Genomic DNA, 18,082 nt, shown 5'->3' on the forward strand with positions numbered 1-18,082 from the left:
GAGAATGCTTCAGATTATTGTAACACTAAGAACAGTAACTACAATTTAACCAGTGGGTTTCCCAGGTCAGGGTCAGTCACTGGGCCCAGTTTTACAAACAAAAGTAAAATAAATATCTGGCAAAATATACAAATATACAAGATAAGAAGTGTTTTCAAGGAGAGAAAGCAAAACCAGTGCCTACTAGAGTAACAATAGGACTAAGATAAGTACTAGCATTACTAAAAGTGAAAGTGGTGCAAAAAGCAAACTGTGCATGATGATCAATGTTATATTGAATATGATATAATAATGAGAGGTAGTATTGCACATGATTGAGGAAATTATATTGCATGATATTGAAAAGTAATATTGCACATGATGTTGTGAAAATTAGAGCTCAGTCATCAAAACTTTGAGAACCCCTGGTTTAAAAACTTGACTCGACATCTGAGAAAGCCAAAATGTTCAAGCCTCAAGGTTTGACTGTATAAGATCTGTTTATAGTACCTAACTAACCATCAGCACAGCTTTGAAGGAGACTGTACAAATGTGTAATTTTGATTCAAATTTTAAAAGTCAGCCTTGGAGACTTTAAAATGAGACTATGTCACTTTTAAAAGGAAGAAATATCACTGTCTTTCATCAAATGAAAAATTGAATTTCTTAGAAATAGAATGCACTCTTCTTCAAATCAACACTTGGGGGTTTTGATGCTGCAGCCAAACATGGTCTGGTATGACCAGTAGCTTGTGATGACTAATGTTAACTGTGTTGCTGTGTACAGTAACTCACTACTCACCTTACTTGTGCCACTGTAACACTACATTTCAGTACATTTAAAAGTTACCTAGTCTACCTTTAAAGACATGTGGTTTAAAGTAGACTTGAACAGTACTTGACTTTAAATCTGTTTCAATGACTTCAGCCCTGACTCAAAACATCTCTGGAAAAAGACCTGGTATTTTCTTCAGGACTGATTCATGTAACAATGTATTTGCAGGTGCTCCATCTTCTCCAAACTCAGCCAGTAGTGAAGCAAAGGAGAAGTCCGACGCCATGCCGAACATTTCAGATGTGATGCTGAGAAAACTCAAACTCCACCGAGGTCTACCAGGCTGGTGTGTAACAAACCGTCTGCTGCTCATGTTAACTTTTACCTTTTGTCTTGTTTTTCCTGTCTAATCACTAAAAATAACCCTCCATACATCCTAATTTTACTGAGTACAAATACTGTATGTACATTACTCACCATACTAACAGATCCTCTTTCATTTCATTCCAGTGCTCCTCCACTCACTGAAAAAGAAGTTGAGGTTAGTATTTGATCTCATCTGTTGTTTTTTCAGTCATTAAATCTACTAAGAACTAAAGATACAAAATCACAGAAACACCCTTTATTGTGAAGTATTGAAAGTTCAGTGCCTTCCCATGCATGCTGCAGCTCATTTTGTTTTCTGTGGTGCTCTGCTTGTGCTCGCCTGCTATTTAAAGGACCTGTTTGACAGTTTGGGAAATACACGTATTTGCTTTCATGTCGAGAGTTAGATGAAAAGATTAATATCACTCTCATATCTCTACAGTAAACATGAAGCTGGAGTTAGCAGCCTGTTAGCTCAATCTCAGGAACTAACGATGATAAGCCTCTACTGCTCAAATATACAACATTACATGGACTACAAACAGAAACTAGAACATTTCCAATACCGAAATCTTGTCCTGTTGCTCACAGATCCTGCATACATATGCAAATGAGACAGAAGTGCTAATAAACTGTATCTTACTACAGTTTTCACAGCTGTTGGAGCAGCCGTGTTGGATTTTGAGGACATGGTTGGTGAGGTTCCTCTGACTTTTCAAGTTGGAAATCTGACTTCAGGTGTGTTGCAGTTGAAATTTCTGACTGGGAACTCCTAAAATCCAGCTTCCCAACACAAATGGATCAAGCATTAGTGAGCAGACATGAGAGTGCTATCGGTTTTCTCATCTTCCTCTTGGCAAGAAAGCAGAAAAGCATATTTCCCAAAATATTTCTTGAACAATTTAACATTTGAAAAGTCACTTTGGTGACGGCCTGAATAGTAGTTAGAGCCAACTTATTTACAAATACAGGTATTTAACTGTTATATGGCAAACTGTAATTTGCTTCATGCCATGTTCTGCTTTCCAAACAATATATATTCATTTTAATAATCTCATGCTCATTTCTAACTGCTCCACAGTCAAAGTACTGTGTGCACGAGTCATCATACAATGGGTCATAAAATCGACTGCCAACAGTAATCTGTTTACTTTGAGCAGTGAATTGTGTTCAAACACTGTTTCAAACAGAGCAGTCAGATCCATTGTTCTACTCACTGCAAACATTTGCCACATGCGGCTCCATGTTTATAATAACCTGTTTTGTTACCAAAGTAGTTAATTACACCTTCATAAAAATTGTCTGCCTGAGCTTGGCGGTGTTCTGTCAACAGGAAAGTGTTTTTCTGTTCCTGATCAGACCAAAGAGACTCAGAGTGATTTCCTGTGGAGAAAAATGCAAACATTAGTGACGCTTTCGGGCTCGGGATGCAGCCCCTCTCGCTGCTCCCTCAGGGACGCGTCTGGACCGGGACAGCGAGAGGTCATATATTTCCTCTCAGCCGCGGCCCATGTATGTAGGAAAACTGTGCAGACTGGCTTTGATCAACGCAGCAAAACATCAAGAGGTCAAATGTTAGAATCACAGCTTGTTCCCCATGCTCATCTCCAGGGCTGCTTGATTCTCCCTCACACGTCGTTAACTAATAAAAATGCATATTAGTATCACGTAAACAACCGCACTGACTCTTATTTAGCCTGCGTGTGTGCGTGTGCCGCACTGTGGGAGAGTTTCCTATGGATCCCTCTGATTTATCCCTCAGAGTTGGTGCGTTGCCATCAGCAGCAGCTCATCTGAGTTTAATGTGCTGTGTTAATGTGCCATTGTCAGAGTTATATTGCAGTAACTTCCTCCCCACAGAACGCATTCGTCCAGCTGTCACTGGCATTTCGTAATGACAACTATACTCTGGAGATGCGGCTCAAACAGGCGGAGAGGGAGAGGAACCTGACTGAGGAAGACACCGAGAAGGAACTAGAAGAGTTCAAAGGAGCACTGAAGGTCAGCCCTCGAAAACAGCAGCTGATACGAGATTAACTTGCACAGAAAAATTCCCTCTGGCTCTTTAGTGCTCGTTCATCTGCTTAATGTTTCCTGGAATAGTCCCACAGTAAATATTTATCTTGTCCGAGTCCAATCCCAGGTACAGAGGGGGACACTGATGTACACTGTGTTGTCCCGAGAGACTTGTAACAAGATGTTGTTGTGTTTCTCGCAGATGACTTCTCCACAGTGGCAGAACTTGGAGCAGCGTGAGGCGTACCAGCGCTTAATAGAGACAATAGCTGTGCTGCACCGACTGGCCACGCGGCTCTCCAGCAGATCAGAGATTGTGGGAGCAGTTCGACAGGTGCAGTTACACAAACACATATAAACTGAGGAGATGCAGCACAGTCAACGACAGATAAAGAGAACACTGCATTGTGTAAATATACAATACATCTTGTTGTTTAAAAGATATTGTCTTGTTCAGGATGTCCCGGGCCCACTGAGACGCCTGTTTGGCAACATTTTAAGAAATTATGGTGAAGATTTTTATCTTAATGCTGTGGCGGACCCCGTGCCGGCCAAAGCAAACATCAGTTAAAGATCAAATTTACTGTTTTTGCAGTACAAAGGTCTGAAGCTATTTAAAACCCCAGACCACTTAGATGCCGTTTTCTCTCTGTCGTTTGCACTGCTGTCATCAGTGGTGGAATATAACAAAGTACATTTACTCAAGTGCTGTACTTCAAATATGAAGTACTTTTACTTTACTTTGCATGAAATATTCACGCAATGAGATTTTATCAGTAATCATCAAGTTACGTGGCTAAAGGAAAATAATAGAACTGCTAAAACAGTCTGGATTGTTCAGAAAATGACATGCTAAATGGCATTCATATACATTCACCAACCACTTTATTAGGTACACCTTGCTAGTACCAGGTTGGACCACTTTTGCCTTCAGAACTGCCTTAACTCGGGGCGCTGGTGGCTTAGTGGTAGAGCAGGTGCCCCATGTACAAGGCTGTTGCCGCAGCAGCCCGGGTTCGACTCCAGCCTGTGGCCCTTTGCTGCATGTCACTCCCTCTCTCTCTCCCCCCTTCACGCTTGTCTGTCCTATACATTAAAGGCTAAAAAGCCCCAAAAAATATCTTAAAAAAAAAGAACTGCCTTAATTCTTCGTGGCATAGATTCAACAAGTGTCCTGGAAACATTCCTCAGAGGTTTTGGTCTATATTGACATGATAGCATCACACAGTTGCTGCAGATTTGTCAGCTGCACATCCATGATGCAAATCTCTTCCACCACATCCCAAAGGTGCTCTATTGGACTGAGATCTGGTGACTGTGGAGGCCATAGGAGTACAGTGAACTCATTGTCATGTTCAAGAAACCAGTTTGAGATGATTTGAGCTTTGTGACATGGTGCGTTATCCTGCTGGAAGTAGCCATCAGAAGATGGGTACACTGTGGTCATAAAGGGATGGACATGGTCAGCAACAATACTCAGGTAGGCTGTGGTGTTTAAACCATGCTCAGTTGGTACTAAGGGGCCCAAAGTGTGTCAAGAAAATATCCCCTACACCATTACACCACCACCAGCCTGAACCGTTGATACAAGGCAGGATGGATCCATGCTTTCATGTTGTTTACACCAAATTCTGACCCTACCAACTGAATGTCACAGCAGAAATCAAGACTTACCAGACCAGGCAATGTTTTTCCAATCTTCTATTGTCTAATTTTGGTGAGCCCGTGGGAATTGTATCCTCAGTTTCCTGTTGTTAGCTGACAGGAGTGGCAGTCTGTGTGGTCTTTTGCTATTTCTAAAATACTCAGACCAGCCTGTCTGGCACCAACAACCATGCCACGTTCAATGTCACTTAAATCACCTTTATTCCTCATTCTGATGCTCGGTTTGAACTTCAGCATGTCATCTTGACCATGTCTACACGCCTAAATACATTGAATTGCTGCAACATGATTTGCTGATTAGCTATTTGCATTAACAAGCAGATGAACTGGTGTACCTAATAAAGTTGCCGGTGAGTGTGTATTCATATATCATATTAAGATAATAAACTGTTTCACAAGTTTGTGTTTGCAGCACATAACTTTGATGTGTGATTGTCCTTTGTGTCACAGTATCACATACTGTGTAAAGGGAAACTGCAAATATGTGAAGCAGGATTTAGTGTTACCATGAAGTTTGTTCCAGCTCGGAGACGATTTTTAGCCTGTTTTAGCACAATGTTTTAGTTTTATGGCACATTTTACTGTGTGGTTCAGTCTCAGTCATCAACCATGTTTCCAACAGCCATCAGAGGCTTTCAGCAAAAACTTCTGGTAAACCCTGTTATGCTGCACGCCCAGCACCTAACAGCTTACAGACAGACTTCGCAACTCAATGCTGAAGAAAGTTGAATATTAAGAGACAGTTTTTTTTTAAGAGAAATTTAACCATGAAACCATGAAACAAGAATATGTCAGTTAATATTTGACTTATATTCATCTGGTTAGTAAGATCATTTTTCTTTTTCATTGTGTAACAGGAGAAACGTATGAACAAGGCCACTGAAGTCATGATGCAATATGTGGAGAATCTGAAGAGGACGTATGAGAAGGACCACGCAGAGTTGATGGAGTTCAAGAAGCTCGCCAACCAGAATTCAAACCGCTGTTACGGAGGCTCCGTGGACACTGGTGACCACATTCACATCAAACACAAGAAAACACAGAGACATTACAGGACATAGTTTTGAAAGGGTTTCATGCTTGTGGAAAAATATTTTTTAACTTTATTTATCCAGGCAAGGGTTTGATGAAGCATGCATGTTTTTTAGTGTCACTGCTTCATTGCTGCTCTGTAGGAATATTTTCTCCAGGCAACATTGTAACCTCTGTAACTGGTGTGTTACTGAGTAGCTTCACTGCAGCATTGAAACAATACCAGCATGAAATTACTGGTTTCTGTGCTTACATAGTGCTGTATTCTGTGTTTCTTCGTATGTCCTCACAAAGATGATGGAGTTCCACGACCTTCAAGATCCATGTCCCTCACCCTTGGAAAGGTAAGCACTTCAGTTTTTTTAAGAGATGTTTTTTGGTTTACCGTGTACACCATCTTAATTTAGAGTGCTAGCATGCTAACATTTGCCAATTAGCACAAAAGGCTAAAATGTCCCAAAATGTCCACATGCCATCCTGTTTATAAAATTCTTTTGTGTTTCCTGTGTAATGTATGAAACTGTCTTTCTGTGACATCATCATGTCTGTGTTGTTAAACATTTTAAAACATTACATCCTTGATACTCTCATTTTTTAAATTCTTACCACTGGCACATTTTCTGTCTTCTTTCACCTCTCTAGGCTCTGCCCAGACGTAGGGTGAGCGTTGCGGTGGTGCCCAAGTTTAACCTCCTGAACATCCCGGGTCAGAGCCCAGCTACAGCCGGCCCTGGCCCCAATGTGGGACCCACAGCTGGTGCTGCTCTTCCTGTCCTGGTAGGTCTTCCTGCCCTGTCCTGTCCTGTCCTGTCCTGTTCTGTCCTGTCGGAAAATGATGGGAAATGACACATCAAGCATTAAATGCTGTGACACCCACTCTCCAGAATGACTGCTGAGTGAAAGATATGCGCAATGAGTTAGAAACATATGTAGGAGTCATCTTAGGACACTTACTTACTAGTTCAATTTAAGGACACCAATTATTGTTGTAGTGTTTCTTTTTGTATTTCAAAAAGGATAAATTGTTTTTTAGAATGAAAAACTTCTGTCTCATATTGCTGTAGTTCACTGATTATAGTAATATATTTTGCTCAAAGTCATATCTATAATAATTGTCAGTGGTGGCAAGTGACTAAATACATTTACTCAAGAACTTTACATAAGAAGTACAAATTTAAGTTGTTTTTTTTTTTTTTGCTTGAGTAACTCCAAATTATATGACTTCATAGTTAGCCACTGCTTTTAGAGTCAAATATTGTACTTTTTATTACACTGCTTTTATCTGACAGCTGAAGTTACTGTTTAATTAACAGTTTAAGACTTTAAGCTTAAAAACCATATGATAAGGTTATGAAATACAGTAATCAAAAGCAGTGTCTATGTGGGGTTTCTGTCATGTTTCAGATATTTTTTGAGTTTTTGAACAAACTTCCTAACTTTGTATAACGTAGTTGAAACTAGCTCCACCCTTACCAGCTAGGAAAGTGAAATGCAGCTTTCACATTGACACATCAATGCAATGACGGTACTGATCCATCGAGATGTTACAGATGCATCGAGACAGCTTCAATAACGTCTCGAGATAATGCGTCATATAATAATGTACCATAATGATGTACCAGTCATGGGGCTCATCTTTTTGCAGAATGACGGAGCACAAATGTCCTGAGTGGTTACACAACAGTACTCTTGCTCGACTACTGGACCAGTTTCAAAAATTGTTTTCTCCATCTGTCACTTAGACACAAAAACATGGGAAATCTTGTGTCCAGGTAGAAAAGTACCAAAGTTAAGCTTTAAGTAAATTCAGCTCTAAATACTTTTGCGCACTGTGGTATTGGTACTTTCACTTAAGTAAAGGATATGAATATTTCTATCACACCTTTTGACTGTGTATCATTGTTAGAAGGCAACTGTATTCCTCAACAATATTCAACTCTCTCCTCTCTAGTGTGAAGCGAATGATGTGAAAGCCAGCACTCCCACAGAGGCAGCTCAACCGGCAGCAGAATGGTATGTTTTATGTATTTGTGTTTTACTTACACACACACACACACTCACACACTCACACACACACACACACACACACACATGCACACGTGACTGCATGTACAGTATGTACACATACCATTGCTTGATTCCCAAGGTCAGCACACAGACCTTGAAACAATGGGCCAAGACGAGCCTGAACTTGTAATCATTCTTATCAAAAACGTTTTGTGCTGCAGTGGGACCTTTGTCTTGTTTGTGTGACCTTCAGGATGTGTTTTACGGTGCAGAGAAAGCCCCACTGGAGTGAAAATAACCCTGACAGCATAAAAAATAATCAGACCCTGCTGCAGTTGATGGATATGCTATCCTGGGTCGTAATCTAAACATTTGTGCAAAGAGTCTGACAAAGTCCAGGCACCAGGCTCCAATCATATCCTGGTTATAAAGTGAGCCTGAGTAGAGCTCTCAAGTGTCTAGATGTTCTCCAAGGAGACAAGAATAGAAAGAACAAATGTGCAAAGTGCCAGCTCCGTGTTTTTTTTTTTCTCTTAGTACTCGCTGATTGTGTCTGTAATGCACACTGCTATCATTCAGCCACTACTGCAGTTTGGAAGTTATAAACAAGGCCAAGGTGTTGTGATGGAACCTAAAAGCACACTCCTCTCAGTTTTATAATGTCTGCTGTGATGGTGGTGGTGTCCAAGGCTGACTGTTCTTTCCCATCTGAAACAATGCAGTGGAAAGAGTGTGTCGGAGCAGGAAAGTGAGCCAGCCAAGCCTCCTGTAAACGTAGAGGAGATCAGAGCCGAGATCAGAGCCGAGCTCAAGGCAAAGATCGAAGAGGAGGCGTACAACAAAGGGTGAGGCCTTCTGTCCTCATCCTTAACTACACACAACACACTGTTGTTGTTTATCATAAAACACCACATTTATGGCACTCAATTATGTTGCTGTTGTGCAGGTGTATATAATATTAAGTAAACAGAGCCTGCCTGATGATAGAACATCAGTATATTACTGTATATCATTTGATGCTGCTGGTAAATTTAAACATTTCAAATGCAGCTACCAAGAGGGACTGAAGCAAAGTAAAGTGCTCCAGGAGGAGAAGCAGGAAGAGGAGAACGCTGCAGAGAAGCTGCTGGAATCGAAAAATAAGGATGAAGAGAGTGGAAAGAACAGAAACACAAGCAGGTAAACTGAATCTGCTGTTTTAGAAAATAAATTCAGCATGTTGTTCTCTGACAGCGTTAACATAAGCAGGCCAAATGTCCAGTCTTTAAGTTCCATTCACAATGCAAAACTCTAAAAGTGTACCCAAAGCTCATCTACACCATGGGTATACTGTACATGCCAATAAGACCTCTCATTACTGCGTGTGGCACATCTCAGACCTTCAGTTTGCTGAATTTAAGAAATGTACACTAATTTTACACAATTTTCAAAGGAATACTTCACCCACAAAATGAGTGTTTGTGTATCAGTTACTCATCCTGTGTTACACTGAATTCCTGAGAAAACTTTGCTCTTCTCAGATGTCTCCATGGTGAATGAAGAATCCAAAAATGCAGAAAAGTCTAGATGAACTGAAGACTAAAAAGGGTCCACGTTAAACAACAGCAAAACTACATCAAAACATCTGTTTAAAAGCTCTCACACAGCTTGTGCAGTATAATCCAAGTCTCATTTATCCTGCTGTATACTCAGTACTTCCCATACACACCATCCATCCACCCATGCATTTTCATCCGCTTTTCTGGGGCCGGGTAGCGCAGGCAGCAGGCCAAGCAAAGCACCCCAGACGTCCCTCTCCACAGCAACATTTTCCAGCTCATACCACGAGATGTTCCCAGGCCAGATGAGATACGTAATCCATCCAGTGTGTTCTGGGTCTACCGCGCAGTCTCCTCCCAGTGAGACGTGCCCGGAACACCAAAAGAGAGGCGCCCAGGAGGCATCCTGATCAGATACCCAAACCACCTCAACTGACCCCTTTCGACGTGAAGGAGCAGCGGCTCTACTCCGAGCTCCCTCCGGATGTCAGAGCTCCTTACCCTATCTCTAAGGCTGAGCCCAGCCACCACATAAAGAAAACTAATTTAATGCTTACAACTGGATAAACAAGACTTGGATTATGTGGGAGTTGTGTGGGAGTTTGTATGATTGAGTTTGAGTTGTTAAACATGGACTCCCATTGCTTCAGTTCATTGTCATTTGCTGATTCTTCGTTCACCTTGAAGGCATGTGAGAAAAACAAGTTAAAGTCACGTCTTTAGGGTGACTAACTGATATACAAATAGTGGTTTTGGGGTTGAAGTATTCCTTTAAGATGTACTTTGTCATTTTGCAAACCTATGAGCCACTTGCAGCCACAAGCTAGATGGTCATGATCACACATTTGTAAGGAAAAAAGGTAAGGGAAAAATAGTACGTTACAGTTACTGAGAAAATGTTGTTCTTCAGTTTCTGTTACTTTGAATCTTTTTCCTGTGCAGGAATGCCTCCCTTTGGCCTATTTCCAGATATTTCTTTATCTCTATTCCCCATTTTATTTTTTTATTTTTTGTCAAGGTATTGAACATGTTAAAATAATACAATGACAAAATAAAACTTAAAAGCAATAAAAACAAACAGGATCTTCATTGTTAGAAAAGTAATCAAAAAGTAATCACATGTAATAAGTTTCATTACTTATTTCATTTTTAAATAAAAATTAAAATGAAAAGACTTTGAAGAAGATACATAAAAAGCTGTTAACAGCAATAAAAATATGAGATGTTTACTGTATGAGGTCATTGTCTTCACAGGAGGATGGAGGAGATCCTGGTTCTTCTTGGTCGCTATTCTCCCAAGATCCCCTTGAATCGGCGACTTCTCTGGATGGCCCTGACTCTGTTTGTGGTGATGTGTCTGGTTATCAGTATTTTCACATTCTTCAGTGACTACTACAACAGACGTGAGGACACGTAAGCAGAGACGGACTGTGTGCGAGGCGAGATGAAGATCTTTGGACTGAGTGTAGCAGAAGAACCAAAGAACCCCGGTGCAGAGTCACAGAGTCGCCCTCTGTCTCTGTCAGTTTACCATATCACTACACTCGGACTCACTTGAATCCATGACCCTGACTTTCGAGGGCCAAAGACGTTTTGGGAGGCTGTATGGATGATGTTGCCTTTGTTGTGGTTAACAGCATTAAGTTATAATTTTGTTTGTATAGAAAAATTAACATATTGTTTGCTGCAGTGAGCAAAAAGATAATTTCTGTATAGGGACCAATTATATAGTGTGATGACACATATACGTATATTTAAATTAGATGTATACGTAACAACATGTTCTGGTTTGGGTACTTTCTGATGATGAGTATGGCATTTTCCATTAAATGCCGCAGTAGAAAAAGTGTATATTTATCTACACTCTGATGTTAAAGTATAAATCTCAGGTCCAATAGATAATAAAGACCTCGAGAGATTTTGGACTAATATTTAAAGATCCAGAAAATAAAAGGTTTTGATGTTTTGTTTTATTTCTGTAATGTGTATTTAAATATTTTAAAATATAAGCACATTCCAAAGTAGTTCCTTAAGTGCAATATTTTGCAGTTGACGGTTCTTGTTTGTGCCATTTTGGATTGTGTCTTCAGAGCACTGAGAGATTTTCTTCTTGTATGAGAGCACTGATTAGATGGCATGAAGCGTATTTTTATCTTCTTTGCACATGTGTGCCTGCCGGAGTTGTTTGTTCTTTGTGGATTTGATGCTCTGCCACTTCACCTTTTGAATAAAGGTGCCTGAAAAGATACTGTATTCATTTCCATTGAGAAATATCAGGTGCTACCAGAGAAGATTGATGCTTTAATCCTTCTTCTAAAATGTTGACATCTTACTTTTTTTTTTTTTTTTTTTTTTGACCATGTGGGGGCAGCGGAAACAAGTTGTGAACACAACGTAGACATATCATCACCTTTAAGCTGATATGGTGAACCAGTGTGAATCCAGTGTCTAGGATTTAGGGGGTTATATTGGCTGAAATGGAATATCGTAATAAGTATGTTTTATTTAGTGTATAATGAGAATTGTTGTGTTTATGTTACCTTAAAATGAGCTGTTTATATCTGCATAGGAAATGGGTACTCATCTGTGGAAATCGCCATGTTGCTCGGCCATGTTCCTACAGTAGCCCAGAACAGACAAACCAGTCACTGGCTCCACAACGGTTTGTATGATATCCTACAAATTAGCGTCTCACAAATGATGTTATGTTTTTAATATAAAGTTCATTCATTCATCTTCTAACCACTTCATCCTCTTTAGGGTCGTGGGGGGGCTGGAGCCTATCCCAGCTGACATCAGGCGAGAGGCAGTGTACACCCTGGACAGGTTGCCAGACTATCACAGGGCTGACACATAGAGAGAGACAACCATTCACACTTACGGACAATTTAGAGTTATCAGTTAACCTAGTCCCCAATCTGGATGTCTTTGGACTGTGGGAGGAAGCCGGAGTGCCCGGAGAGAATCCACGCTGACATGGTGAGAACATGCAAACTCCGCACAGAAGGGCTCCCACACCCGGGATCGAACCGGCAACCCTCTTGCTGTGAGGCGAGAGTGCTAACCACCACACCACCGTGCCGCCCTAATATAAAGTTACTGAATGTAATTTATGTAAAGTTACAGAGCTTAGGTTTAGGAAAAAAAACCCTTAAAGTTCAGACAGTTTCCATCATCAGTCTCCTGGCGAAAGTCCTCTGTTTTGAGACCCATCCACCATCCTAGCCTTCCTCCTTACTGGACCATTCAGGACACAATTTTGTGAATCCTAGATAAGTGAAGGAATGACCCACCCTACTCTCCCTATGATTGGCTGGTACTCGTTGCCTTTGTTGGCTGGATTGGTTAGGTTTAGGCAAAAGGAGGACTGGTAGGGTTAGGGTATGAAAGGCGCTATATAAATAAAGTTTGATTGATTGATTGATTGAATGTCAGGGTAAGCCAGTCGGAACCAGGTGGGCTGTCCCTTCGGTATCCTAGGATTCACAAATTCATGTTCAGTACTGCTTCATCCCTTACTCTCATCATCGCATTGGTCACATGATTGCAGCCTTCCAAAATACATAGGTGATGCACAAATTACTGGTTCATGATTACGTAAGATATGAACAAATTTGGATGAATTACTTTTTGTAGAAAAATGTACGAACAGTGCACCAGAACAGCCTGCGTACTTTCATGATGTAAAGTCATTGCATAGGCCACTGCAAGCTCTCTGTCATCTCTGGATGACAGGGGTGTTACCAGAACTCATCCAGGAGCACACAGCTGCAATATTAGTGGATCAAAACTCTCTATTTCCAGCAGTGTGCTCTTCTTTATTATACATCTTCATATTGTTTTCCTTTGTTTTGGGTTAGACTGGCGCTCTTTTAATTATGCCATCTTATTCCCTCTTCTGCAGTGGCACCTGATGGGAGAAATGGAAACCCAACAAATGTGGAGTTGCAGAAAGCCAAAATGTCTCAGTTATAGCCACAGCCATCTTGCATTAGTGACATCATTTAGAGCCAGAGTCCACACACTAGAAATCTCCATGGTATTGAGTTCCAAATAACTAGCTATAACCCAGCTTATCAGATAGATGAACAAATGAACACACAAAAGCATGATGAGAACTACCTAAGATGACAGAAACCATCTTTGGGAAAAACTTACTTGACATGTACTTTGATCTTTTAGTTTGGTCCATGCCTCATCTGCTAACATGGAGGCGGCTGGGTTTATGACCTGTACTGCAGCCAGTCATCACGGAGCGATCGAGACCTTTATGGGGCGACAATGTCGTCGTCCATCTTTATATACAGTCTGTGGTTTAGATAGCTTACACAAACAAGGCATATCATCTAATTTGTGATATTTAGAAGTGCTGTTTGGTGGATTTTGTTACCTTTTGACAGAGCCAGGCTAGCTATGTCCCCGTTTCAAGTTGTAATGCAAAGCTAAGCTAATCTGCTACTGGCTGTTGCAACATATTTATGCTACAGACATGAGAGTGGTATCGATCTTCTCATCTAACCCTTGGCAGGAAAGCAAAATGTATTCATAACTATGTTATCAAGGGACCTTTTTCACAGAAGACATCTTGACTTGTCACAGTAGGAAAAGCACTGATGTAAATAATAAAATTAATAATGGCTGAATTCCATTTAGCTGCTTCAGTTTCAGGGTCCTGGTATCGCTCATTAAAACTGCGGTAAAAAAAGGTCTGTGCTGATCAACTCTTCTTGCTCACCAACATGTCTGTTCTCACTTTACAGCACATCAAAATTCCATCGTATTCTCTCTGGAGCAGCTTGATTAACTCAGGAAACCATTTACTGCAATGTAATCTAACTCTACAAGGTCTTAATCTGACCCCATCGACACACAAACACCTTAAGAGAAGTTAAATATCCGTCCGTAGCTCCCGATGGTCATTTATTATGCCCCCACTGACACCTCACATCTGACAAAAACACCGCAGCGTGTTCGTCAGCACTGCGTAATTTCCTGCCATCAGGGCTTGTGTGGAGATGTTTTTGTGGAAGTGGGATGTTGTCGTGTGCCAGAGGCTCATCAGAGGATACCAGAGATCATAAGCATGTTCATGACTGAGTAATTCCCCCTGGGAGGAAATCATTTGGATGGCATGCCCAGTGTCAGTTGTCCGTAACAGTGCTTAGACTGAAACCACAGGTATTACAATCTTTATTTCCACTTAAATCCAACAGATGTATTGCTCATCTTCCTCACTTAAAAACACCTGTTTAAGTCTAGTTTAAATCCTCATTTAATGATTCCTGGAACATGAATTCATTGCCTTTTACCTTCCTCAGAATTGCTGCAGCTTTTTTCTCCTGTTGACATATTAGTTTTATCTCTCTGTCTCCTGGGCCCTGCTCCGAGAACATATGATGGCTTTTGATCTGACCCTTGGGCCGTACTTCCCTCTTCCTTTTCCTTTTACTTTCTGGCAATGACAGAGTCCACACACCCCGGTGAGGAGAATCAACTCTATTTAACCCTCATTCAGCACACAGGCACATAAACTGTGCATCACTTGCCATCCCTCTTCATTCGTCCGTCTCAGCTCTGAGCAGTCATAAATATGATCTGGCTTTGCATTATATCGGCGCTGTCAGTTAGTCCAGTCATCTCTCATCAAAAGACTGACACAAACCGCATCAGTGGTAAGTAATTCCACCATTTTTGATATTTATTTGTCTATTGAATTCTATCTTTTTTATAAAGTGTCTATGGATAAATGTAGGCCCCTCATCTTCCTTAAAGTGTTTGATTTGCTGTTTTTCAGTTTTCCCAGTGGAGAACCAAAGTATTGCTGGAGTATTCCAGGTGAGCGGCTTAAATTACCTCAACCAGCCTCAGTACGTCTTCAATGCCTCTGATGCTCGCACGCTCTGCTTGTCCCTCAAAGTCAACATTGCCTCAAAAGCACAAGTGCAGGAAGCTCTTAGTAAAGGTTTAGAGACATGCAGGTAAGACCAGAGAAAAAAGGGATCACCTATATCTCAGTGGAGTTTAATGATGTTGATGATACTGATGTTGTGTCATACTTTGTTTTTACTAAGGTTTGGATGGACTGATGAACATCTTGCAGTCATTCCCCGCATAAAGGCCGTTTCTACCTGTGGCAAAAACCAGATAGGCTTGGTGACATGGCGAGCCCCGGTTACTAAAAAGTTTGATGTGTTTTGCTTCAATGAATCAGGTATGACATCTTTATATGCATTTATTGTCTAGAGCTTTACACTACACATTAAAGGGGTAGTTCTGATTTTTTGAAGTGGGGTTGTTTGGCGTGCTTATCCATAGTTAGTGTATTACATACAGCAGATGTTAGTTGGCACGCCCCCCGTTTGAAGAAGCAGACTGGAGTGCGACATTGAAGCTCAGCAACATACTGCTGTGGATGGGGGGCCAGCAACAAAATGTCTTTAACCCACCTAAAAAAAATCAGTATCAGTGTAAATGTACACTATATTGAGAGTATTTTCACCACGTTACGTTGTCAGTCAGCTTGTTCCGATGAGGAAGCCATCCTGGCCTATATACTGTAATATACTGTTTATGAATAAGTACCCCATACAACCGCACTTCAAAAAAATCTGAACTATCCCTTTAAAAGACAGCAGTTAAGTGAAGATATCATGCATGCTTTTCTTAATACAGCCCTACTTTGTTGTTGTTCTTTAAGGTTTTAACTCAGGTTAATGTGAGTGAATAGTCCTGTCAAAGGCTGTGCTAACAATTTATAGCACTTACAGTTGGACTGAATTTGTGTCAGGAAAACTTTTCTCCAAAAATGTATGAGAAATTAGTGTTTGACTTAAATTGTGTAGAGCATAAACGTGGGTTTAAACCTCCCCAATCATGTTTATTTTACAAGATTTGAATAAATATCTAAACTAAATTTGTACCATTACTGCTAGAAACCCAGCCAGAAATGCCTTTTAAATATTTTCCAGCACAAAGTCAAGTCAGCTATACAAGGAAATCGCTATCAGTAGTTACAAATGGGCGGCAGACACATTTTTAAAAAAAAAAACATACATTCATCAAACGCCTTGCACTTTATATAACACTTATCTACTTCCCTGTGGCCTCCGTGTACATGCACAGATGCAGCGGCACAATTGAAGGATGCAACGACTGATAACCCTTTGAACGGCAGGGATTACTCAGGGCAAACTCATTCTTCTAAAGCAGCAAGCTCCACCCGCACCACGCACTCTACATCTTCCTCCACCCCTCTGTTTTCTTCCACCTCAATTCCTAGAGGCATGGACAATGAGGCAGTGCCGGTTCCAATTGTCAGCAGGGCAGAGAGCTCTACTGGAGGTATGAGGAGGATTTTGTTCACAAGAGAACTTATTGTCATGTCACAAGTAAAAACATACAAGTTAAAGAGAGTTTGGATGTGATGTTTGTTTTGTATGACTAATGTCTTTTTCATGTTTTATTATTCCAGGAAAGGCTATACTCATCACCTCTACTTGTGCCCTTCTCCTTATTGCAGTAATCATCTTTGTATACATAAAAATGTGAGTGGTTTTCAACATGAACATACTGTATATAATACTAAGGTCAAACGTCTAGGGCTGCACACATTACGAAAAATATGCAATAACAATATAACTTGCGATAAATAAACAGATAATAAAGTGGACCCAGTTCTTGACTTGCACAATGCCTGTGCTTGTGCCATGTCATCTCCCCTGCATCCAAAAATATTGGCAGATGGCTGATGTGCTATTTTTGGCATGCACCAGTTCCTTGCTGGCATTCACACATTCGTCTGCACTCACACTTTCTTCCTTCAACCATGCAGACTAGTATGGCAGCCAGAGAGCTGACAGCATGGCATGTGTCAGACAAAATAGTGCCTGCAGACAGAATGTAACTTAATATGGTGTTACTATATTAAAAGTGCAACTTGATATCATCATGATGATTAAAAAACGATATTGTGCATCCCTACTAGACATATATTAGTTGTGGTTAAATGATGCCATCTGAAGAAGTACGTGAATGTATCAGTTATGAGTGAACTGGTTCTGAATGGGCTCTATATACACTAGTGCTACTCTAACGAGCTTTACTGTATATCAGCCCTGAAGAGCTGTGGATAAACTCACAAGACAAGGCACCTTTCTTGCTTGTAAAAATTCCCGATAGTGCGTATTAAATGTATGTTCTTCTGTTGTTATTACATATATGAATGCACGCACTGTATGATTTGTGTCTTTCTCTCTGTGAAAAGGAGAAGGAGTCGGAGCTCGGACATCAAGCAGCAGCAAGACTACATCCAGACAGAGGAGTGGGTTTGTGTGACAAAAACAAAAGAACCCCAGAAAGGTTCTGAGGAAGAGGAGAGGATAGAAGTGGGCGACGATGCACAGAAAGATGCTGAGGAAGAGGAGAGGATAGAAGTGGGTGACGACGCAAGTTAGACATTTTCTGATGAGACATTTTTAAGGACATGGAAAACTACTGAGTAATATTGTATATTAAGGATGATGTGTCCCTTGTTGTTTCCTTTAAAAGGCTTTTTTGTTTGTATGTGTATTGTATGTGTATTAGTATTTTCAGTTACTATTAAATAGTGCTGTTTAACCACTAGATGGCAGTCTTTGCTATACAATCATTGGGAAGACTGGAGACCTTTTCTTCTTTCACATACTGCTTGCTGCTTCTGATTGCA

General features: G+C 40.7%; 2 protein-coding genes across 2 annotated transcripts in view; both read left to right on the forward strand.

Moving 5' to 3' along the window:
• mrvi1 (murine retrovirus integration site 1 homolog) overlaps positions 1 to 11,351 on the forward strand; it is a 46,511-nt gene extending 35,160 nt beyond the window's left edge. Inside the window, exons 28-38 of the mRNA XM_049560109.1 lie at positions 983 to 1,100; positions 1,265 to 1,295; positions 2,981 to 3,121; positions 3,339 to 3,470; positions 5,659 to 5,809; positions 6,128 to 6,177; positions 6,476 to 6,610; positions 7,785 to 7,846; positions 8,563 to 8,685; positions 8,891 to 9,019; positions 10,633 to 11,351. Of these exons, the coding sequence (XP_049416066.1) occupies positions 983 to 1,100; positions 1,265 to 1,295; positions 2,981 to 3,121; positions 3,339 to 3,470; positions 5,659 to 5,809; positions 6,128 to 6,177; positions 6,476 to 6,610; positions 7,785 to 7,846; positions 8,563 to 8,685; positions 8,891 to 9,019; positions 10,633 to 10,795 (1,235 nt within the window). The 3' untranslated portion in view covers positions 10,796 to 11,351. The remainder of the gene's footprint in view (positions 1 to 982; positions 1,101 to 1,264; positions 1,296 to 2,980; positions 3,122 to 3,338; positions 3,471 to 5,658; positions 5,810 to 6,127; positions 6,178 to 6,475; positions 6,611 to 7,784; positions 7,847 to 8,562; positions 8,686 to 8,890; positions 9,020 to 10,632) is intronic.
• A 430-nt stretch (positions 11,352 to 11,781) lies between these two features.
• On the forward strand, positions 11,782 to 18,000 carry lyve1a (lymphatic vessel endothelial hyaluronic receptor 1a). The gene is made up of 7 exons (XM_049560188.1): positions 11,782 to 12,040; positions 12,139 to 15,050; positions 15,173 to 15,356; positions 15,450 to 15,589; positions 16,501 to 16,719; positions 16,850 to 16,922; positions 17,642 to 18,000. The coding sequence occupies exons 2-7, from the start codon at positions 14,969 to 14,971 to the stop codon at positions 17,829 to 17,831; spliced, it is 888 nt and encodes a 295-aa protein (XP_049416145.1). The 5' UTR covers positions 11,782 to 12,040; positions 12,139 to 14,968; the 3' UTR covers positions 17,832 to 18,000.
• Positions 18,001 to 18,082: the final 82 nt, after the last annotated feature.

The sequence above is a fragment of the Epinephelus fuscoguttatus genome, linkage group LG2, assembly GCF_011397635.1.
Source record: "Epinephelus fuscoguttatus linkage group LG2, E.fuscoguttatus.final_Chr_v1".
NCBI lineage: Eukaryota > Metazoa > Chordata > Actinopteri > Perciformes > Serranidae > Epinephelus > Epinephelus fuscoguttatus.

Coding starts and splice junctions, on each gene's coding strand:
- lyve1a (XM_049560188.1), top strand. CDS start 14,969: ATGATCTGGCTTTGCATTATATCGGCGCTGTCAGTTAGTCCAGTCATC. Junction 15,590..16,500: donor GTTTTGCTTCAATGAATCAG/GTATGACATCTT, acceptor GTACATGCACAG/ATGCAGCGGCACAATTGAAG. Junction 16,720..16,849: donor GGCAGAGAGCTCTACTGGAG/GTATGAGGAGGA, acceptor TTATTATTCCAG/GAAAGGCTATACTCATCACC.